The sequence below is a fragment of the Ziziphus jujuba genome, chromosome 2 (assembly GCF_031755915.1).
Source record: "Ziziphus jujuba cultivar Dongzao chromosome 2, ASM3175591v1".
Taxonomy (NCBI): Eukaryota; Viridiplantae; Streptophyta; class Magnoliopsida; order Rosales; family Rhamnaceae; genus Ziziphus; species Ziziphus jujuba.
The window spans coordinates 9,061,262-9,082,722 of record NC_083380.1 but is presented as its reverse complement, the minus strand read 5'-3'; the positions used below and the strand labels follow the sequence as shown (position 1 = coordinate 9,082,722).

The 21,461-nt window shown below is 30.6% G+C and overlaps 2 protein-coding genes across 3 annotated transcripts; one reads left to right on the top strand and one right to left on the bottom strand.

Annotated features, from left to right (window-relative positions):
* The first annotated feature begins 5 nt into the window (after window positions 1-5).
* Window positions 6-3,705, top strand: LOC107404400 (cycloeucalenol cycloisomerase). Of its 2 annotated transcripts, none has more exons than XM_016011347.4 (8): window positions 6-160; window positions 322-464; window positions 749-832; window positions 1,344-1,385; window positions 1,711-1,821; window positions 1,901-2,092; window positions 2,531-2,628; window positions 3,253-3,705. In XM_016011347.4, the coding sequence occupies exons 1-8, from the start codon at window positions 154-156 to the stop codon at window positions 3,443-3,445; spliced, it is 870 nt and encodes a 289-aa protein (XP_015866833.1). In that variant the 5' UTR covers window positions 6-153; the 3' UTR covers window positions 3,446-3,705. The 2 variants fall into 2 exon arrangements, with proteins under 2 accessions (XP_015866833.1, XP_015866832.1); XM_016011346.4 differs by having other exon boundaries at window positions 9-166.
* A 5,814-nt stretch (window positions 3,706-9,519) lies between these two features.
* Window positions 9,520-12,991, bottom strand: LOC107404397 (bidirectional sugar transporter SWEET14-like). Its single transcript, XM_060814940.1, has 6 exons — window positions 12,949-12,991; window positions 12,032-12,068; window positions 11,727-11,940; window positions 11,112-11,270; window positions 9,911-10,030; window positions 9,520-9,705 (listed from the first exon to the last, which is right to left on the bottom strand). Exons 1-6 carry the CDS (start codon window positions 12,989-12,991, stop codon window positions 9,520-9,522), a joined length of 759 nt encoding a protein of 252 aa, XP_060670923.1.
* Between the last annotated feature and the right edge of the window lie 8,470 nt (window positions 12,992-21,461).

The window sequence follows — 21,461 nt, the reverse complement described above, 5'->3', positions numbered from 1 at the left end:
ACATGTACGTGAAACTATCTGAAAGCAGCTCAAAGAGAGTGAAAGCTTTTTTGAAGCTCGGTCAGTCACTCACACAGACAGTCGGTTCTTTTTTCTGACTTTTCGAGGTTCAGATCCGAAGAAGAAAGTCAAATTCGGAACAAAAACCACAGAATGGGCGGTAAAAGTTAGTAATTCTGGATCAAAGTTCGAGGTTTTGGCTAGGGTTTTGATTTTTGATTTTTGATTTTTTATTTTGTAAACCATTGGGAAATTTTGTTTTTTATTTTTATTTTTTTTGGGTGGTGATGAAAAATCTGTTGTTTTGGGCAAAATATGCAGGTGGTGAATTAGCTTGTTCTTGTTCGAGTTTATGGTTGGCTCCTAATCCGAGCAAGAGATGGGGGGAGTTGTTCTTCCTTGGTTACACTCCTTTCTGGCTCACTCTCTGCTTGGGAATCATTGTGCCTTACAGGCTCTACGAGGTATCTGGTGTTTTCCATTCTCTATTTGGTTGATGAGAAAAACTTAAGAAAATGGAAAGGAAAATTAGAATAAGAGAGATCTATTTGGAATTATGTATGTGCTATAGTTTGTGTTCGTAGGTCTTATTCGTAATTTGAAGCATTTCAGAGAATTTTTTTTTTTTTTTAGCTATGTCGGGTAGAGTGTCGATTTTCATTTATTACATATTTCAATTAACTTTATTTTTATGGTTCTAGAGCGATTTATGTTTTTATAGTGAAATATTATTATTGGTTATTGGCAGAGCTTCACGGAATTGGAGTATTTGCTTCTGGGATTGGTTTCAGCAGTTCCTTCTTTTCTGATACCAATGTTGGTCGTTGGGAAGGTAAATTGTTGAAGTTTTATTGTCTACATTTCCTGGTTTTTTATTTTTACTTTTTGATTTTAGTCTAAATTTAATGATTAATATTATTTTTTTATTATTTTGGTGTCCTGAGGGAATTGGGTTAGCGCACCAATTGATGCTGATGGTTGGGGTGCATATTTGATGTGACTTTTTAAATCTGTTGGCCACATTGTCTGTGTATTTATTGTTTCAGACATGTCTTATGGACGAAGTTCAATTAAATCAACTTTATACCCAGAAGTGACCTCCTAATGAAATCATGTTGAACTTTTTAAAAACAAAAGAAGTTACCAATTGACTTTTAGGACTAAAGTCCATAAACTTGGCAATTAACCCAAATTCTTTGCTTTTTTTGGACTTTCTTGGCCTAAATGGTATTATTCTTTTCTTTATGAGGAGTAATGCTCTCACAAAACTAGTATTTGTTTTACACAATTTGCCGATATTCTGAATCCTTTTTCCTTATCTTTCTTGAATATTTTTTTTACAGGCAGATAGCAGCATTCGTTGGAAGGAACGCTATTGGGTCAAGGTAAGTGTCTTTCAGGAGTCTATTTACTTATTGATCAAACCTCTTTCCTAAGAAATTAAGTGGAGCCTATTTACTAATTCATCCAAGTTTTCCGGTCTTCCTTCCACGTTACCCAAAATTAGTAGAAAATCTGAACAGAGTATCTATTAAGGAAATGAGATTATAAAGGAAAGCCGTCTTCCAACTTTCACCTCCATTTTCTCCCTTGAAGCCTAGCAATTTGAAAATTCTTGTTGATTTTAGGTATCAAGGTTTTGATACTGCATCTTTACGAATATATTTATTCGCATTGGATTAATGATTCTATGTAGCTCTGTTCTTGCAGGCTAGTGTCTGGATAATTATCTTTAGCTATGTTGGAAATTACTTTTGGACTCACTATTTCTTCACGGTTTTGGGAGCTTCTTATACCTTTCCATCATGGAAAATGAACAATGTAAGACAGTAAACAGGAAATGAAGCAATTAGACTGATTACTTACCATCTTTTCTAAATTGTTTTCGGTGTTTGTGCAGGTACCACATACTACTTTCCTTCTCACGCATGCATGCTTCCTATTTTATCATGTTATGTCAAACATGACACTTCGAAGACTACGCCATTCTATTGCTGACTTACCTGAAAATGTTCAGTGGGCTTTTGAGGCTGCATGGATTTTGGCTCTGGCCTATTTCATAGCCTGGCTGGAGACTATAGCTATTTCTAATGTATGTGATGATACACGTTTCATAAAGTTATTAACAGGATCTTTCCAGAGAAAACATAAGTTTTGTACCATTTTCCATGGTGGCCTGTTAGTAAAATAGGCCCTAGGCAAGCCTTCTAATTGGCTAGTTTTAATTTATCCTTTGGATTTCTACTTGCTATGGTAGCAAAATGAATTATATGCTCATACTCTATATGGTATCCACTAGGAAAACATCTCCTCATCACCATTAACATTTCTTATGTTTGTGGAGTGATCCCACACATCATGTTTCTGAGCTTTCTTCTGGAAAATAAATGAGGCAACATCCTTCTAACATGATGAAACTCATAAAAAGTGAATTTCCTTCCTCGGAATTGCTACCACTTGAAGAATTAAAGATTCTTAATAAACTATGGCTGGGAAATGTGATAATGTTGTTTTGCTTTAACATGTGCAGTTTCCTTACTATCAATTTGTGGACCGGGCATCTATGTACAAAGTTGGATCCTTATTTTATGCCATCTACTTCCTTGTGAGCTTCCCTATGTTTATAAGGTAAGAACCTGAACAATTAGACTATTGAATCTTTTTAGTCATTCTCTATTCGGTGTTTGTCTAGAAAATTGTTGACCTGTTATCCGACTTGTCACCATGTAGAAAAATGTGGGTCCATAGTTTTTAAGTTTTCCATATGTTCTATCTACGTGCTAATTTTAATGAACCACCTGTAAAACTTAAGCTACATTATATGATTAATTTAAAGCTATGAACTGATATTTTTCTCAGTGTGCATGCCAGTTATAACTACTTGTCTACTTGTGGTGGCCAATAAAATGAGCCTTCTTTTCATGGTTTTAGGCCAATGAGTACAGCGAGTATGTGCCAATGTAGGATTGATTTTAGTTTTCTTGTTTTGTACCCATACAGGCTATTCAATAACTATTAATCATCTTTCTTTCTTCAACCCTCTTGTAAAATGCATACTCAACTATACTTTTCTCTTTTTGTGCTTTTTGAATCTGATGGAGAAAGAGTTACGCTAGTGTAAAATAAGTACCGATGCTTTTATACAAATCCAGCCAAAGGACAAATTTTATATGTATTAGTTGTCAGGATAATATTGTTCACTAGTCAATCAATATTCTGATTCAGTTGATACTGATTCACTTGCATCTGCAGAATTGACGAGAAACCTGGCGATCCATGGGACTTGCCTAGAGTTGCTATTGATGCACTTGGCGCTGCAATGCTGGTCACAATAATACTCGATCTATGGCGCATTTTTTTGGGACCTATTGTCCCAATTCCCGAAACAAAACAGTGCCTTCAACCAGGACTTCCTTGGTTCCCAGGACATGCGAACGAAACTTGACAACCATTTGGAGCTGGTTAAAGTTTCTGGCTACGGAAGAAACCAAGCTCTGAAATTTCTTGCAGTTGATGTGGCAATGGCTGCTGTACGATATTAGATACTTGTTGTAGTTTGATAGAATTGCACGAGCAAAGGGTTATACATTCTGTAAGTTATAATATTAACACTTCATCCTATGTTATTTCGTGATTGATACGGCCAATGTTGCTTTCTTCAGCTGTTTGAAAAACCTCCACTGGAGCTTTTCCAGTACCCACTCATCTCCTTTTGTCCTGTTAAAAGCAGATATTTCAATACAAAGCTCTGGAAGCTAAAAGTATTTTTTGGCTATAATACCATTTGACACTTATAAATAACCTTTTAAACTATTAAAATAACAAATAAACCTTCAACTATGATTATTTTGTAACATATTGTCCCTTTAAACCAACTAAATACTTGGCATACGCATTATACCATTTTTTTTTCCAATAGTTTAATCCAAACTTTTTTTTTAATTTATTTTAATTACTTTATATATTTTATTAAATACAAATCTATCATCAATTTTAAAACACAAATTAATTTAATTATTATATCTCCTAAATTTTTCATTGCTAACCAAACACTTAAAAAATAAAAAATAAAAAAAATTCATAAAACTAATTTCTGGAAAACAGCCCAAAAAGAAAAACTTAAAAGGCTCCATTTAGGAATTGTTGAAAGAATCTAATTTTTGATATAAATTAGTTTTCCTTCAATAGTTTTTGGTCAGCAATAAACTTTTTTAACCTGTAGCATCCAAAGGCCTATCTAAAGTGGGCCCATAAAATATGTTTCGGTGGCCCAAGACATGGTGCGGCCCAAATAAGTAATAAAGCCTAAAAGTGTGACGCTGAGAATTTTGCTCTCCAAAAAATCCATGCACTCAACTCTTATCTAAAAAGTAATACATGCACATGCAGATAACATCCACCAGTACATTTGGAGCCGAAGAATCCCATAATTCCAGGGACAACTCCACATTTCTGGGATCTTCGTAAATCCACCTCGAGACTATAAAAATCGCTTACGTGGCAGCATGGCCACACCAAAAAAACAAAGCCGAAAAAAAAAAAACCATGAATACATGCATTACTATAAAAAGGGGTGCATTCACCGTATGGAGGTAAGTGATTCTCGTCCTTCTCCAAAACAAATCTATTACCAGTTATTAAAGCTTTTTAACTTGATTGTCGGAGGAGGAGGGACGATGATGTCCCAATACATTGTATTTTCGCAGGTATTCAAGCTTTGGAACTTCTTCATCCATCTAGTGTTTTGGGTATCAATATAAGTTGAAAATGGAATTAAATTAAGTTTTGTACTAGATAAATTTATTTTTTTTATAAAAAAATTAACATACCTACCTAGTTTTTTTTAAGAAAATTGAAAATGGCATCTGTATGACTGGGAATAGCTCCCAACTTTCCCACCTCTTTCTTTTAAATTTAATAATTTAGTGTTATGTACCCCAACACACATAAAAAAATAAATAAACAAAAAAAAAAATTTCATTAATTTTATCAATTATAGTTGATAATAACCTAAAATTCTCTTCCAATTTATATATATGCCTTAGCAAAATATTTATTATATTTAAATTATATAAATATGTTAACTAATAATATTTTAACATATATAATTTAATAAATAAAATTTAATGAACATTTTAATACATGTAGCATTATTATATATATTGTAACACCTCGTCCCAAAGTACAACGGAAATTTTCCAACTTTGACCAAGGTTGACCGTTGATCGTTGTCCGAAAGGGTCAAAAGTTGACTTTTTGACTCGGATGGAATTCTATGTTGACTGAGGTACCGTTACGAAGTACACGCTGGCACGAGTTTGTAGACTAGTAGCACGTCGAAAACGGAGCTACGATTTGAAAGATATGAGCAAAACAAGATTGGGGCCCAAACTGTCCAAAGGTGCCGAGTTGACTTTTTATTTATGGGAAAATGAGCTTTGAATTATGCATGGTTGTGAAGTGCTCATCGATACGAATCCATAGACTAGCGGCACGCCTGATTTGGACATCCCGTTAAAAAGTTATGGATCTACAAAGTTTTAAAAAAAATACCGTATTATTTTAATATTATTTTTAAACGTGTAACAATGTGTCACGTGTGACTTAATAAATGTGACCATGTGTCACAATGATGAGATGTCACATGTCAACCATGCTTAATACCATATTATTTTATTATTGTTATTTTATATAATAATATTATTTTTAATATTATATAATTATTTTATTTTATTTTCTTTTTCTTTTTCTTTTCTTTTTTCTTTTTTTTTTCCTTCCCCCATGTGGGAAAAAGACCCACCCCCCCCCCCCCCCCAATTCGTTCTTCTTCTTCTTCCTCCTTCTTCTTCCTTTCCTTTCCCTTTCTTCCTCTTAAGCCCTTGCCGTTTCTTAAATTCCGGCCACCACCTTGCTACACGCGCAGGCCAAAGAGGAGCGGGGGACGGAGGTGAGCTTGGCCGTAAAATTTTACAGCCACCAGTCGCCGGACGCTCCCAGATCGGGCCGGAGAAGCCCGACGGTTGAAAATTTTCTCTCTCCTCTTTCCTTGTGTTTTCCGGCCAACCCAGCTCGATCCATACCTCTATCCCACCATTTTCGACCCCTCTGAGTCCATTTCCATGATTAGATTGCCCAAAGCCCCCACCATTTGAGAGATCTCTCAAGTTCAAGTTCGGCCGGTATTTCCCGGGCAAATTTCGACCACCACCGGTGGAATTGGGATCAATGGAGGCCGGTAATGCGATCCTCGTTCCACAAGCTTCGATTTGGTATATTACTCATCAATTTTGGTTAACGTTTGTATTAGTCACCCCGAGTACCGGATATTATTTACCCGAATAAAATATTAATTTATTTGAGATGTGTAATATTGTTGTTCTAAGAGCACGTGTATGTCGTGAAATTGATCCCATGGAGGATCTTGGATTAATTGCGTGCTCGAGATGAGTGACCCACCTTCAAAATTATTTTGGGATGTTAAAATATATATATTTTGTGTTAATTGGTTATTTGAAAATATATTTGATGTGTTGAATATTTAGTAAATTTATATTTGGAATTTTTGATGCCAAAATTGAATGGAATTAAATATTTGGGCATTATAAAATATGTTGGTTCTAAGGAATTTGAGATTTTGGTAAATTTTATCAAATTTCATTGTTGAAATATCTCATAATTAAATATTTGATAAATATGTTTTATGTATTTGATATTAAGAGAATTTCCAGATAAATGGTATTGCTAATTTATAATATTTTTAATATACGTTTTGGTGCCAAAAGAATATATTTTGAAATTTAAAGAAATTGGGTTGGATTTATTTTAATTATTGCTATGGTTATTAGTTTTAGAAATTGTTTTGGGGTATAATATAATATATATGTGTTTGAATAATTTGGCTTATATACTATTTGATTGAATGTTTGGATTATGCATATAAAAATATTTGCCTTATTAAATATGAGTTGTCATTTTATGTAAGGTTTGACAATATATTAAATGGTTTTAAATTCTAATGGGTTCATAAGTGAACTTGGAGTAGTTAAATATTTTGGTATTTAATTTGGGGTTTTAAATCATTTCGGAAATGATTTATTTGAGAAGCATATGGAAAATTTTATGATTTTAAGCATGTTCAAATATTTTAAGAATTTTATGGGATTTAAAAATTGATTTATGGTGAATATATTTCACTGTGGTATTTCTGATTTTCGTATGAAATGACGATTTGAAAATTTTGAAATATTTAAACAAGCGGTTGAACTTGACAATTAAATTATGATTATGATACAGCAAGATACTGTATCGGTTATTTTTAATTGATGTACCATATAGTACCAGAGTTTGGTTCAATATTATATTACAGCTTGCTGGGTTTACCACGGTGTCGTGAGGTTGGTTTCATCCAATGGTTATCTATTATTACCACGGACTATGAGGTCAGGTTTATCCGACGGTTTATTATTACTACCACGGTGCTGTGAGGTTGGTATCATCCAACGGTTTATTATTGCCACAGACCATGAGGTTGGGTACATCACGACGGTTATTTATTATTTCCACGACACCTTTCATATATTGAGGGTCGTGAGATGGGTGTATCCCACGGTTTACAGATTGGTACATCGTATGGTACATTGTATATGTTGTATAAATTGTTGTTTTTATTATTTATTTAAATTTAAAGCTTTACAAAAATTTTATAGAATTGTTATTGTAATTTTATTACCTATTCTCATTAATGTTTAAGAGTTATTTGTCTTAATTTTATCATTTAAATCGATTGAGGTTTTAAAATAAATTCTATTATATTTTTATCAATTGTTTTATATAGATGTTTAAATTGATTTAAAATATTCCTCTGGTTATTTCCTTGATTTAAACAATAAATTTTATAATTTATATATTGGATTATTTTTGTTCTTATGCCAAATTTCTTTAGTATAAGTATTATTTATGATTTTATTTATGGTATCCAATGATGTCTTATTCTATATTTTTCCATTATAAATTTAGATCCTTAAATTCTTGTATTTTATTCGAAATTTATTGACTAATTGTTTTCCTTGATGTTTGGGGTATAAAAGATTGGGTTTTGCGAAAATGTTTTAAAAGGGGAACCTTTCCAACGGAGTGAATGGTGAGGGTTTTGAGAGAAAATATTATTTCCAATTAATTATTAATTAATTATTTATTTATTCTTAATTAACTAAGTGTACTATAATTATCATTGCTTTATAATTGTACAGTAGATAGGGTCGCTCACTGAGATGATTAGCATCTCATATTTTTTTAAATTCCGTTCCCCTAGGTCCAAGTTGGGAGACGTTGATCGTCCGGGGCGAGCCCGACGTCTCAGTTCATTGCCGAAAGTCTAAGAAGCATTTCTTTCATTTTTCCTCTCCATCTTGTATTGCTTCATCTATCATTGTATTAATTCCACATTTATTTGTATAATGCTCTGTATACTGTATTGGACATTTAGTTATTAATTATGCACTGATTTACTGTTATTTATTTTGAAGTGCTGTAAATTTGTGGAATTATATTGTAGTAACGTGGGAGGCATAAGGGGATGTATATAGAAGTGCGCTTTTAGTGCAGGAAATTTGTGGTAAGTCCAATCCTTAGGGGAGGTTCTACTGGATTTTCCATTGGAGGGTCCGGTAGGGTTTCCCTGGGATCAGGACTTGTCTAGGGTTCCGGTAAGGAATTTTGGACGGATCCTGACATATATACTATATAAATGGCTAAGGGTTTTCCAAGTCTAATCAAGTTTCTAATAGGCATGAATTTATTTTCTTTTATAAAATACCCTAAGACTACTTGTTTGGGTTATTTTACATGATATTGATATGGCGCATATTATTTTACATATATGTTTTTTTTTTTCAGAAACCAACATACTTATAATCAAAATAGCAAGGTTCAAGTACTAATGTTTGTCTAGAATGGGGATTGATATTATTTAGGGAATTATAAATATATGTGTTCATATTATATTTACACATATTCGATCATATCTATGGAACTATAAATATATATATATATATATAAACATATTTTACCCATATTTTCTAATCAATATGGATGAGCTACCAATCAAGTTGCAAGATTACACTAACATTTGTCCTTACAACCTTTTTTAATTAAATGAATAAAAATGATCACCCATGTAATTTACATGTTATATGACAATTTAAATTGTTACCATTAAAAGATTAACTTTTAAAATTTGAATATAAAAAATAATAAAATTGAATATTCATAATTAAAATTTATCACATAGGTTAACCATCATTAGAAGGTGATAAAAAAAGACTATATATACATACATATATATATATATATATATTTATTGAAAATTAAAAGCTTTTATTAAAACAGGGCGATAAAAGAAAATTAGATAAACATGATGCAAATTACAATAAAACATGTCCCCTCCCATTTACAACTAGCTTCAATCGAGTAAACCGAGACTGAGATCTAATTCATGCCTTTCCTTGGTTTCTTCAATCTTTACCTCAATAAATTATCATCTTCAATAATATTTATGACATTTCCATCAATATCATTTGGTTGCAGAACTGTCTGGTTGAGTCCTGGATTAACCATTGGCTCCTGCAAAATTTCCTTCCTGTTCCTGTAGGCCATATAAAGGCCCATCTGAACAGTTCCGAAAATAAATCCCAGTACGTTTGCAAACTGTTTTGATCCAGGGAAGAATTGAAGGGAAACAAAAGGAAACGAAATTATAGAACTCTTAATAAGACAATTAAAAACATGAGCATGAATATAATAGGGCAAAAGCTAAGAGGACAAATTAATATATATAGATATATAGGAAGTGGATGTTGCATATATATATATATATATATTTATATATTCATGCAGGACTAATTGTGTATACCGCAAATTTGTAATCCTTGAGCAAAAGCCAATAGAAGAATCCCGTAATAGCGCCTAACATCTGGAGAAACGATAAAGCAAAAGGCATGAACTCGACACTTCTTGTCCGTATAACTTTTCTCTACAAAATATTACCAAAGTTGTTAGAAATCTTAGAAAAGGAGACATGTGCCATACATACACACACACACACACACATATATATATATATGTATGTATGTATGTATGTTATATACATATAGAATCCATCTATAGTGTAAACGTCTAGACATTTTTATTATTTGGCTATTTGCAAAGATTATGATTTTTGAAAAAACCATTGTCAATACTTTCACGCAGAGATGAATATTGACAATTATTTCTTCAAAAACCATCTTTTTTTGGATGTCTGTAAGATTTTATCGTGCAAACATTTGCACGATAAAACCATAAGGATGTCCGCACCATAGAATTCTTATATATATATATATAAATTTATATAGAGATTGGAAAAGTTTTTTTTATTTTTTATTTTTTTTCTTTCACTTTTTAGGTGTGGGATGCTTTTTTTTTTGTGGATAATGCTGCTGGCTATGGATTTGGAGAAACTATGTGAAATTGGTACGTAGGTGGCTCGAGTGAGAGAAATATAGAGATGACAAAAAATAAATAAATAAAAAGAGAAAGAAAAAAAAAATTACGAAAAGAGCAGAGAAAATGTGCAGAGGGCTCCAAATTAAATTTTGATTTATCTGGCATATGTGGCATTATGCTTTCTATGTATACGAGACTCACCTTTCTTTTTAGCAATTCTCATTTAGTCTTTATACCAAGGGTTTCAACAAATATTCATAACTAATTAATAAAATGATATAATCTAACAGTAAATAAAGATATAAAGTTTAAATCAAGTATGGAATTAAGATTTTCAATTTCCCATGTTTTATCCACTATTGGACTCAACCACTTCAATAGCTATGATAATTTATCATAAATATCAATTAAAAACTTTACAAGTAATATATATGAAAAATACTATTTGTCAGCACTAATAAAATTTATATTATTACCATTAAATGGTTCACTTTTAGAATTTTAAAATAAAAACAATAGAATTAAATATGTCAATTAAAATTTACCATCTAGAATAGTTATCATCACCAATGATAACAAACAACAAAACTTTCTCTTTCTATATATATAAATAGGTTTTACATGCTTACCATTATGAAGAGTGGAGTAGCAAATACAATAAGATGAAATATTAGATAGATCCATCCCACAATCTGGATACGCTTCTGGCCATTTGCTAGAAAAAGAGTCAATATGACTATCAAACCATAACCAAGAGCAATCAACAAGACTAGATGTATTGTCTGCATCTGCAATTTCCAAAACCATATTTGATTCAATCATAATATATGTATATATATATATGTAGAAATTCTATAATGTTAATATCCATATCATAGAAACTTATATATACAGTTGAAAATAAAAATTATTGTCAATTCAAAGATTATTATCAATAATAATCTTCGTGTCTGTACTAGCATGATTTTATAGTGCAGACATCTACACCATAAATACATTATATATATATATATAATAGTAACCATATAATGGTGGACTAAGCCCATATCACATGTATTACCATATTTAATTGAATGTATATATTACATGAATTACATATAATTAAAGGTATGCCCATTATATATATTGCGGCTATGCAAAACTAATATAGTAAAACTATATATATGTATATATATTTTTCGAAAACATAAACATAGCCAAACAGGTATCTTACTTAATAAGTGAGAAGACGAAAAATAAAGTACCCTTGACTTCTTGGGCGCAAAAAATAGGAAAAGGGCAATGTAGAGAGTCTCTATTAAACTTCCAACTGAGTTGATAGCGATGAGATCAAGAAGTACTTCTTGTTTAAGGATTGCATAATATATTGACAACATTGAACCGAATAGTTCAACAACATAAGGAAGTGATTGAAATCCTTCTGTAGATTGTTTCTTGTATACTTTGTGAAATGTTGCACTGCAAACAACATAGATAAGATGGTTACCAATATTGTACTCTTCATGATCAGATCAAGCTTTATAGAAGAGCAAAAACTATATAAGCTTACATTGGAGCAAGGTAGACCAAGAAAGTGATTATATTGCCTACAATAAAAGAGAAAATTAAGAAAATCCAAAAAAAAGAAAGAAATCATTCTCATTCATTTGTAAAAACACTAATATATATATATATATATACACTAACAATTAAAGTTTATTTTTTCCGAATAGAATTTTTGTATATATATTATTAAATTCATATTTAACCACTTTTGAAATTTTAAATTGTAATCTTTAATATGATATCCAAAGACTAACAACACAAAAATTGATGTGAGCGTAATTAATTATATATACATATGTATGTATATATATATATATATATATTTCATTTTGGATGAAGGAAGTTTTCATGCCTATAGTATTGATATGATTTTTCTGTTGTATCTGCTATGGTCGTGATTGTGGGTTTTTGATAAAAATGGACAAAATTTTCATGTACAGAAAAGTTTTGTTGATTCTCCATAACTTTTTTCATTTTGTTGAGAGAGAAACAAATTGAAGTGAGGGAAAGAATTTAATGATAGGATTGTAGATTACAGCAAAAGTACGTGAGGAAAGGAAATAAAATTAGAGATGAGAAGAGAATTAGAAAGAGGGGGAAGAAAAACGAAAACCCTAAGATGGTGATGGTTATCACCCGGCCATATGATCTTCTCTAAACACAACACAAAATACTAAAATGTAACTCTTCGATGCATTATAAGGAGAACAAGAATCTCGGCCAGGAAAAAGAAACAAGTTGCTTGCAATAAAAGAGAAAAGAAGAACAGCCATCTTATCTTGTTCATTAACAAATCAAAATACTCTCTCTCTATTACTCGTTTCCTCACATACTGTTTATGTTTATAAATAAGAAAGCTAGAAAGATGGGGAAGAAGAAGAATATTAATTATGAAAGTGGTGGTGGAAGGGGAGCTTCAACCTAAGTGGCGCATGGCCAAAGTTAATGCATGGTGATGGGCCATTTTCTTCGATCACGAATCAAAATACTGAGAAACTCTCTCTCTCTCTCTCTCTCTCTCTAAAGCTGTGGAGTAAGCTGGAAGGCTGGTTGAAATTTGAAAGATAATGGGTTAATAAGGAAATGAAAGCATGTCAAAATTCTTATTAATAATTATCCGGATTATATTAATCTCTTAACTATATGTTTTTATCACTCTACATGTAAAATTTGATGACTAATAAATTTACTTTTGATTATGTTAATATCTTAGAATTTTACTAATAATGTTCACACCACGGTCCTTGTGTGGCAATCCACCATCACTGCCATGTTTTTAAAAGTTTAAAAAGCATATTAGATGATTCACCTTTTAATAATTTAAATTTGTAAAAGTATTAGTAATTTTATTTAATTAGAGGAGTTTTAAGATTTTTGAGATTTCAAATTTAAAACTCAATAATATCATTAAAAAATCAAAAACTTTTAACGTTACTTCTCACGTGTAGGTACGACATCTTTTGAATTTTTTTTTTTTTAATTTTACATCTTTTAATTTTATTATCAAGTTAAGTTATTGCTTACAAAAAAAATAAAATCTCAAACCATTAAGGTGCATCATCATTTCTTTCATATTTTTTCTCCGTAGATGTACCTTTTTTCTGTTTCTTTGTTGACTTTTAATTTTTATTTTTTTTTGCGGTAAAAGTCACATTAATTTGTCTGTTTTTGTTTGTTTTTGGGATAGATAGGCTATTTTAGGCATTGTTTGATAACAAGTTTATTTTTTTATTTTTCTTTTAAATTGCGTATAATTTGCTTACTTAATTGAAGATAATTAAATTTTGTTACACATATCAATTAATTATAAATGTTAAAAGAAGAGCATAAATTAAAATTTTAACATAATTTTCAATTGTATTTCATTATATATATATATATATTATATTGACGGTAAATAGAAATATTTAACTATCATTAATTAATAATAAAAAATTATTAAAATATAAAAAATAATACATAATTTAAAAAATTTATTATCAAAAACGATCAACTTGTCTTTTTTTTTTTTTTTTTTTTTTTTTTTGGGTTGGTGGTAAACAGGTCCTTGACTTGTCTGGTCGTCGATGAAAGCAGTAGTAAACGAATCATGCAAATTCTAAATGTCTACAGTCACGCGGTCTAGGAAGCTTAGGCTGGTCCCGGGATTTTCCAACAACCGCACATGGGATCCGCACATTGTTTATTTATTTATTTTTTGTTAATAAGATTAATGGTTGATTTCGAAGTTTTAATAAATTCAAAAAACATTAATCTTCAGATTTTACAAAATTCAACTCCAACTTCTGTCGTTCGTCAGATTCTATCAAAATCAACGGTAAATGTAAATAGCTAATTGTATATTTTTAAGAACAAAAATAAAATATTATGGTGTATATTGAAAAACATGTAATGCAATAAAATATGTTTACAAAATAATTACTCTCTCTCTCTCTCCCCCCCTTTTTCCTTCTCCCTTTTCCCGTAGCACATTTTACTTTTTTTTTTCTTTATTTTACCTCTTTTTTTTTTTTCCCGAGTTTCCAATAGCCAAAAAAAAAAAAAAGAAGAGCGAGGGAGGTTCTTCCTGATAAATAAAACTTTTTGCTTTTAAATTTTTCATTTTTATTTTATTATACTATTTTTGTAAAAATAGTTTTTATTAAGATAACTTTTTTTTTTTTTTTTGCGCTAAGATATTGAAAGGTAGATAAACTTTTCTATGTGATATATATGTATATATATATATATATATTTCTTCTTTTTTTTTTCTTGTATAAATTATAATTTCATGTACATGGGGCATATATATATGCATGGAATTCTGAGACGCAATGTTATTTATTTTTTGATCAACAGATGCAATATTATTGATATTTGTACACAAGTTTTTTTCGTTACATTGTTTTTTCTATAGTATTAATTATTCGTGATTATTAATATATTTATTCAAAAAAACTATTCAAAAAATAAATTTTAAATAATATTAGTTAAAAATATGGAAAAAAATTGTATTACTTAAAAAAACATTTTTTCTTGTATAGATTATAATTTGATGCATATAGATTATACATTGAACCTTGAGATAAGTTCATGTAATAATTTGTTTAAAATTTTGAGAACTTCTAACTTTTCTTTTCAGGGCATATTGTAGGATATATAATATTCATTATTTATATTTTGTAAAATAATTATGCCAAATATACAAAAACAAAGTTCTATAATTATAATTTTCACTCTATTTAGGATTATGTAATGTAAATAAAAGGGAACTTCTCAGCTATTTATGTGATTTATACACTATTTTTCTTATTATAATATTTTTTTCAATGTATTTTATTTTTAATGGCATTTATACACAATCTGTTTTTGGACATTTTTTGCATTATTGATTTACTAACATAGTTGTTCAAAAAAAAAAAAAAAAAGAATTTACTGATATACATTTTTTTTTCTTTTCCAATACATAGTCTAAAAAAAGTTTAAATGACAGTAGTTTAAAATATGGAGATTTTTTTTTTTTTTTTTTTGTGCTTTGAAAATAATAATTGAGTTATCCTCAAATATAACTATTAATCAAAGATACCTAAAAAATCTTTTTATAAAAAGTAAAAGGTATAAATTAAAAGTAATTCAAACTGCTATAGAGAAGAGAGAAAGGTAAAATTTAAAAGCATATATAAGGATAGAAGCAACAGTTGAATTTCTTTAAACTGTGAGGAATGTTTTTCGATTTAGCCCAAACGTCAACCTCACGACGAAAGCCACCTATTTTTGATAATGCTGGCTAATGTCAAGTACTATACTAAAACTAAAATAATGGTTCTCTTGTCGAATTACGATAGCTTACTATTTTTCCTTTTATTTTTATTTTTTAATGAATATGTCATATCATTTACAACTTTAGCGAGCATGTAGGGTAGGATTTGGTTGTCTTTTATGCATGGCTAGTGACTGCGTTTGAGAGGTTGGTGGAAACTTTGGAAGAATTTACTAGTGCATTCGACGAAGCCGTGGTCCCATCTAAGAGGAATTTCCAAGAGATCCTCTGGACTGCCCCACCCACCTGATGTCGGTGGAAGATAAACACGGATTTGTGGCTTTTCTGGAAGATACACTCGGAAGAGAATCTTCTACATTTTGCTTCCAAAGTCATATATAATGCATCCCCTTATGTGGCAGCGGAGAACTAATTAAAATCAATTGCTTGGGCTTCCATGGTGTGCTGAGGAGACAGACGGTGGAGGAAATTAATGATTGGGTCTGATCCTGCGAGATGGGTTTCTAGATATGAAGTGTGCTTGAGGTTAGAGATAGGTTTTTGAAGTTTAGCTGGTACTTTTTGTCGGAATGCTCTAATCTTCTGATCGTTTAGGAGACCTCTTTTCTAAGAAAAGCTCTTTATTTTAATCTGTAATTTAGACTCTTTGCCAAGTGATATATATATATATATATATATATAGACATGTTATCCGTTAATGACTTGCTTGGTCTTGACCTTAGGCTGTAATCCTACTGTTCTGGAGGCTTTTTGGCCTTTATAATGGAGTTAACGTTAATTGTTCATTAATTTACATTAATTAAGCTACCATTGGCTAACAGTGTTAGTAGACAAATAAAAAAAAAAAATAGAAAACATGACATTGATTGATGAGCCTCCGACCATTTGCCATCATTTAAATGATTTAGGTTAAAGCTAGGTTTTTTGAAGTTTTAGTTGGTCTCTTTGTTGGATTGCTTGATCCTCCTAATGGTTTACTTGAGACCTCTTTGCTAAGAAAGCTCATTATTTTAATGTCCTTTTTTATTTGAATTAGAATAGGCGCAAATTAAACTAGACATTTTGCCAAGTGATATATATATATATATATATATATATCGGATAAATATGTTATCCAATGACTTGCTTGGTCTTGCACTTGGGCTGTAATCCTCCTGTTCTGGAAGTTTTTTGTGCTTTATGCAAAGGGTTGTTATTCACTGAAGAAAAAGAAAAAAAGGGTAAGAAAAGAAAACATGATATTGTTTTAATGGAGCAAATGTTAGCTAACAGTGTTGGTAGGCAAATAGAAGGATGGACAATATGGTATTGATTGATGATCAGTCTGCAACCATTTGCTGAACCCCATCCTATTGAATAATTTCATATATAATGACAAAGTAATTACTAATTACATTATTAATTAGCTGGGTTGAGTGCTACCAATTATTCTAACTTCCCATCTGTTGAATCTTGGGGTTCCATTTGCACACTCTACAATCACCTTCTCAAACTAACTCAATCAATTATTTTAACTCCCATCTTGTTGAGCCTTGGAGTTCCACTCTAAAAGATTAAGCTTATAAGAGGAGTAAGCAAACCTCTTATACACCTTTAAAATATCAATATCTAGCTGACGTGAGACTTATGTTTGCATATTCTTTAATCACCCCCTCGAATTAAAGGCTACCAACTCTTTTATTGGTTGGCACCCCCTCAAACCAAGACCACCGGTCCTTTTTTTTTTCCTTCCAAATCGACAATCTTTATTTCATCCTTATTGCGTCGAGATGTTGCCATCCTACCAACACGAAATTTTGTGTCATCAAACTTCAATCGTCGATTATGGGGTCTAACTCTACCAATTATTTTAACTTCTTATCTTGTTGAGACTTAGGGTTCTTTTATCTATTTTGTGTTTTTTTTTTTTTTTTCCTGTTCAAATGGACAACCTTTACTTCATCTCCATCTTGTCGAGATGTTGCCACACTACCTCGTCATGAAATTTTGTGTCATCAAACTTTGGCCGTCAATTATGGGTCTAATTCAACCAATTATTTTAACTTCCCATCTTATTGAGGCTTGGGGTTTCACTCAAAAGGTTAACCTTATAGAGGGAGTAACTAAGTCTCTTATATATCTTTTAAAATACTCATGTCTAGCCAATGTAGGACTTATATTTGCACAATCTACAATCACCCCCTTGAACTAAGGACCATCAACTCTTTTATTGGCTGACCCCTAGAACTAAGGACCATCAACTTTTTTACTAGCTAGCACCCCCTCAAACCAGAACCATCTGTCCTATTTTTCTTTTTTTCTTTTTCTTGTTGTTTCTTTTTTCAAACCAATAAACATTATTTCGTCTCCATCTCATCAAGATGTTGACGCACCACCTCAGTAGGAAATTTTCATCATCAAACTTCGACTGTCGATTATGAGGTCTAACTTAATCGATTATTTTAACTCCCCACTTGTTAAAGTTTGGGATTTCACTATAAAAGGTTAACTGAAAAGGGGAAGTAACCAAGCATCTTAATTATATACACTTTAAAATACCCTTGTTTAGGCGATGTGAGACTTATGTTCACGCTCTTTACAATCACCCTATTGAACTAGGGACCACTAAGGACTACTAGCTCTTTTACTAGCTGGCACCCTTAAAACCAGGACAACTTGTCTTTTTTTTCTTTTTTTCTTTTTTTCAAACTGACAACCATTATTTAATCCTTATCTTGTCCAGATGTCGCCACACCACCTCAACATGAAATTTTATATCATCAAACTTCAACATTGATTATGGAGTTTAAATTCACCATCGAGATGTCACCACACCACCTCAACATGAAATTTTGTGTCATCAAATTTCGACCATCGATTGTGGGTTTTAAATTCACCATTGCGGTGTATCAGCCAAGGGCCTACCACCATTCGATCACCTTGAATTTTTATCTCGTGTGTAGACGTGGCTTTGTATGAGATCTGTATTCGATATCATTTGTTGAGACTTGGGGTTCCACTCTAAAAGGTTAACCATATAGAAAGAGTGACCCAAACATCTTATATACCTTTAGAATACACATCTAGCATAATTCACTAATTATTAGACATTATTTACTAATAATATTTATATTGTGTATAGATATTTTAAAATCCTATTACAATGATATAATGAGAAATTGATCTCTATTGAATTATATTGGATAAAAGCACGGAAAATTCTATCATGCGTGTGTGTGTGTGTGTGTGTGTATATATATATATATATATATTTCAGAAGAGTCAATCACGTATGTTAAATTAAATCTCATCTTGACAATTTGTTGATGTATTGCATATATATATATATATATATATATATTTCAGAAGAGTCAATCACGTATGTTAAATTAAATCTTATCTTGACAATTTGTCGATGCATTGCATTGCTTTTGTACCACAACCAAATAAAATTCAACCAAGAAAAAAAACAGACTAATCAAAGGTAGATTGACCATGGGTTGGCCACTAGATTCTAATCACACAACATGTTGCGGGGGAGTGTTTTCTTGCAATATGTTGCATGATTACAAGATCCGTACTACATTTCATCAAGATGTCTTAAAAAAGATTAACCATATATATATATATATATATATTTTGCAACCACACTCTTATACTCATAGTGTGTTTACAATAGCGATATTAATTATTTTTATCATTTAAATAAAGATTAATTAAGTTTACAATATTGATTATTACTCTTATAATTGTAATAAATAATAATGAAATTCAAAGCTATAGTTCTATCTAAAGGAAAAAAAAGAAGTTGAGAATAACATTTCTCTAATAAAATATATTGTGAAAGATGTGAAATAAATGAAGCAAAAGCAGTAAATTTTTAATTAATATAATATTGGTCCGCTAACTTTTCTAACGCGCCATTAATTACTAGCTAACATAGTGGGGAGGACCAGAACTTTTGATTTTTTTCTCCCGAGAGTACACCTGGATCATGAAGAGAAGAGAACTTCTCGACCACATTCGGTGGCGGGATTTCGTCATAAAAATTCAGTGGTTAGGTATTCTCAACACCCTTCTTCGAATGAAACTTAACGACAAAGAAAGTGTCATTATAACAATATGTTATGTAACAAACTACTTCCAATGAAGGGTAATTAAAAGAGAGAGAGAGAGAGAGAGAGAGAGAGAGAGAGAGAGAGAGAGAGAGAGAGAGAGAGAGAGAGAGAGAGAGAGAGAAAGGAACAAACAAATGCTTTTCGTAGCACAGGTAAGAAGGGCAGAGCAAAAGACAAAAAATCCACCTCTTAATATGAAACTTTGAAATTCTTCCCCAAAAAAAAAAAAAAAAAAAAAAAAGAAACTTGAAATTCTTAAACAGTTATGACATTTATTAACAACCGAGAGCAAAAAATGTGGAGAAAACTAAGAAAAAATAGGAGCCTCAAGTGGCTTTTATAGTATACAGATTATATAATAACAATTGCAATAATCATATCTATATCTATATATATATATATATATATATAATAAGATCGTAGCATTGTTCATTCAAAAAAAAAAAGAAATAGATGTCTCCAAAAATTATATAGAATATGATATAATCTACCTGCACGAATATTTACTGAGATTCGATTTTCTTCTTTTTTTCTTTAATAAGAAAACTTCAGATTTCATAATAAATAATTAGTTTTAATTTATTTTTTCCATACACAAATTTAACCCCTTTTTTTATTACCAATTAGTATAGTAGGTATATATTGATTTCATTCATTAATTAGTTAAACAACGCATATGATTATATTTAGATAAAAATCATATTTCATGCAATGCCAGTGGCCGACTTAAAGCATCTCTAATCCATTGTACCAAAATAATACAAATTTTGCAACAAAACAGTGTAAAATTTACATCAAAAAAGAATTTTTTTTCATATTCCTTTTTACCTATTTTTATTATTATTTGTTCTAATTCTCAGTTTTTATCTATTTCATCTATGTTAGTCTTCAAGTTTAATTTGAATATTTTGTGATTTTTATTAATGTCATTGTAAATTTTAGTATTACCATTTTTATATTGTAATTAACATTTTGTATTATTTACTTATTAATTTTACTCCATATAAAATTAAAAAATAAAAATTAGACAAATGCAAGATAATTATTTTTTTAAACAAAAAGTAATTGATTTGATTGAAAATATGCATTTGGGGTAAAATTATAAAATTGTTATAATGGTGGAGGTTGTTTTGTAAATTTTAAAAACCTAAATACAAAAGGACATAAACAGTGAATTGGCGAGTGAATAATAATGCATCAAATTCGATGCAAAAGTGTTTATTCACAATAAAATGGTGCGACTTTTAATGCATAATTGAAACACAAATTACACAAAATTTGGTGCACCTCAATAACTGGTTTTTTTTTCTTTTATTTTTTTTGGGTAATAACTATTTTCACTTCTATATTTCCAAAATAGAGAAAGGGTTAAACTTGATTCTGTAAATAACAAGAATAAGATAGCCAAATTTTGTGGTCAATTCCGGACATTTTGTCCTCCATCCCGTGTCCTTTCCCACTCTCCAAAAAATAACAATAACAATAAATAAAGAAGAATTTTTTTATTGGCTATCGAATAGCGTGTAGACATGATATTTATATCTGGTTTCTTTCATAAATGACATTTTATGTTTGGT

Bases quoted from the DNA above. Each gene is read 5' to 3' on its own strand.
- LOC107404400 (XM_016011346.4), top strand. The intron at 833-1,343 runs GTAAATTGTTGA...TTTTTTTTACAG, and splicing joins CAATGTTGGTCGTTGGGAAG to GCAGATAGCAGCATTCGTTG. The intron at 2,093-2,530 runs GTATGTGATGAT...TAACATGTGCAG, and splicing joins AGACTATAGCTATTTCTAAT to TTTCCTTACTATCAATTTGT.
- LOC107404397 (XM_060814940.1), bottom strand. From the start codon at position 12,991: ATGGCCCATCACCATGCATTAACTTTGGCCATGCGCCACTTAG. The intron at 10,031-11,111 runs GTAAGCATGTAA...AATATTTTGTAG, and splicing joins CTACTCCACTCTTCATAATG to AGAAAAGTTATACGGACAAG. The intron at 9,706-9,910 runs GTATACACAATT...GGATCAAAACAG, and splicing joins TCAAGGATTACAAATTTGCG to TTTGCAAACGTACTGGGATT.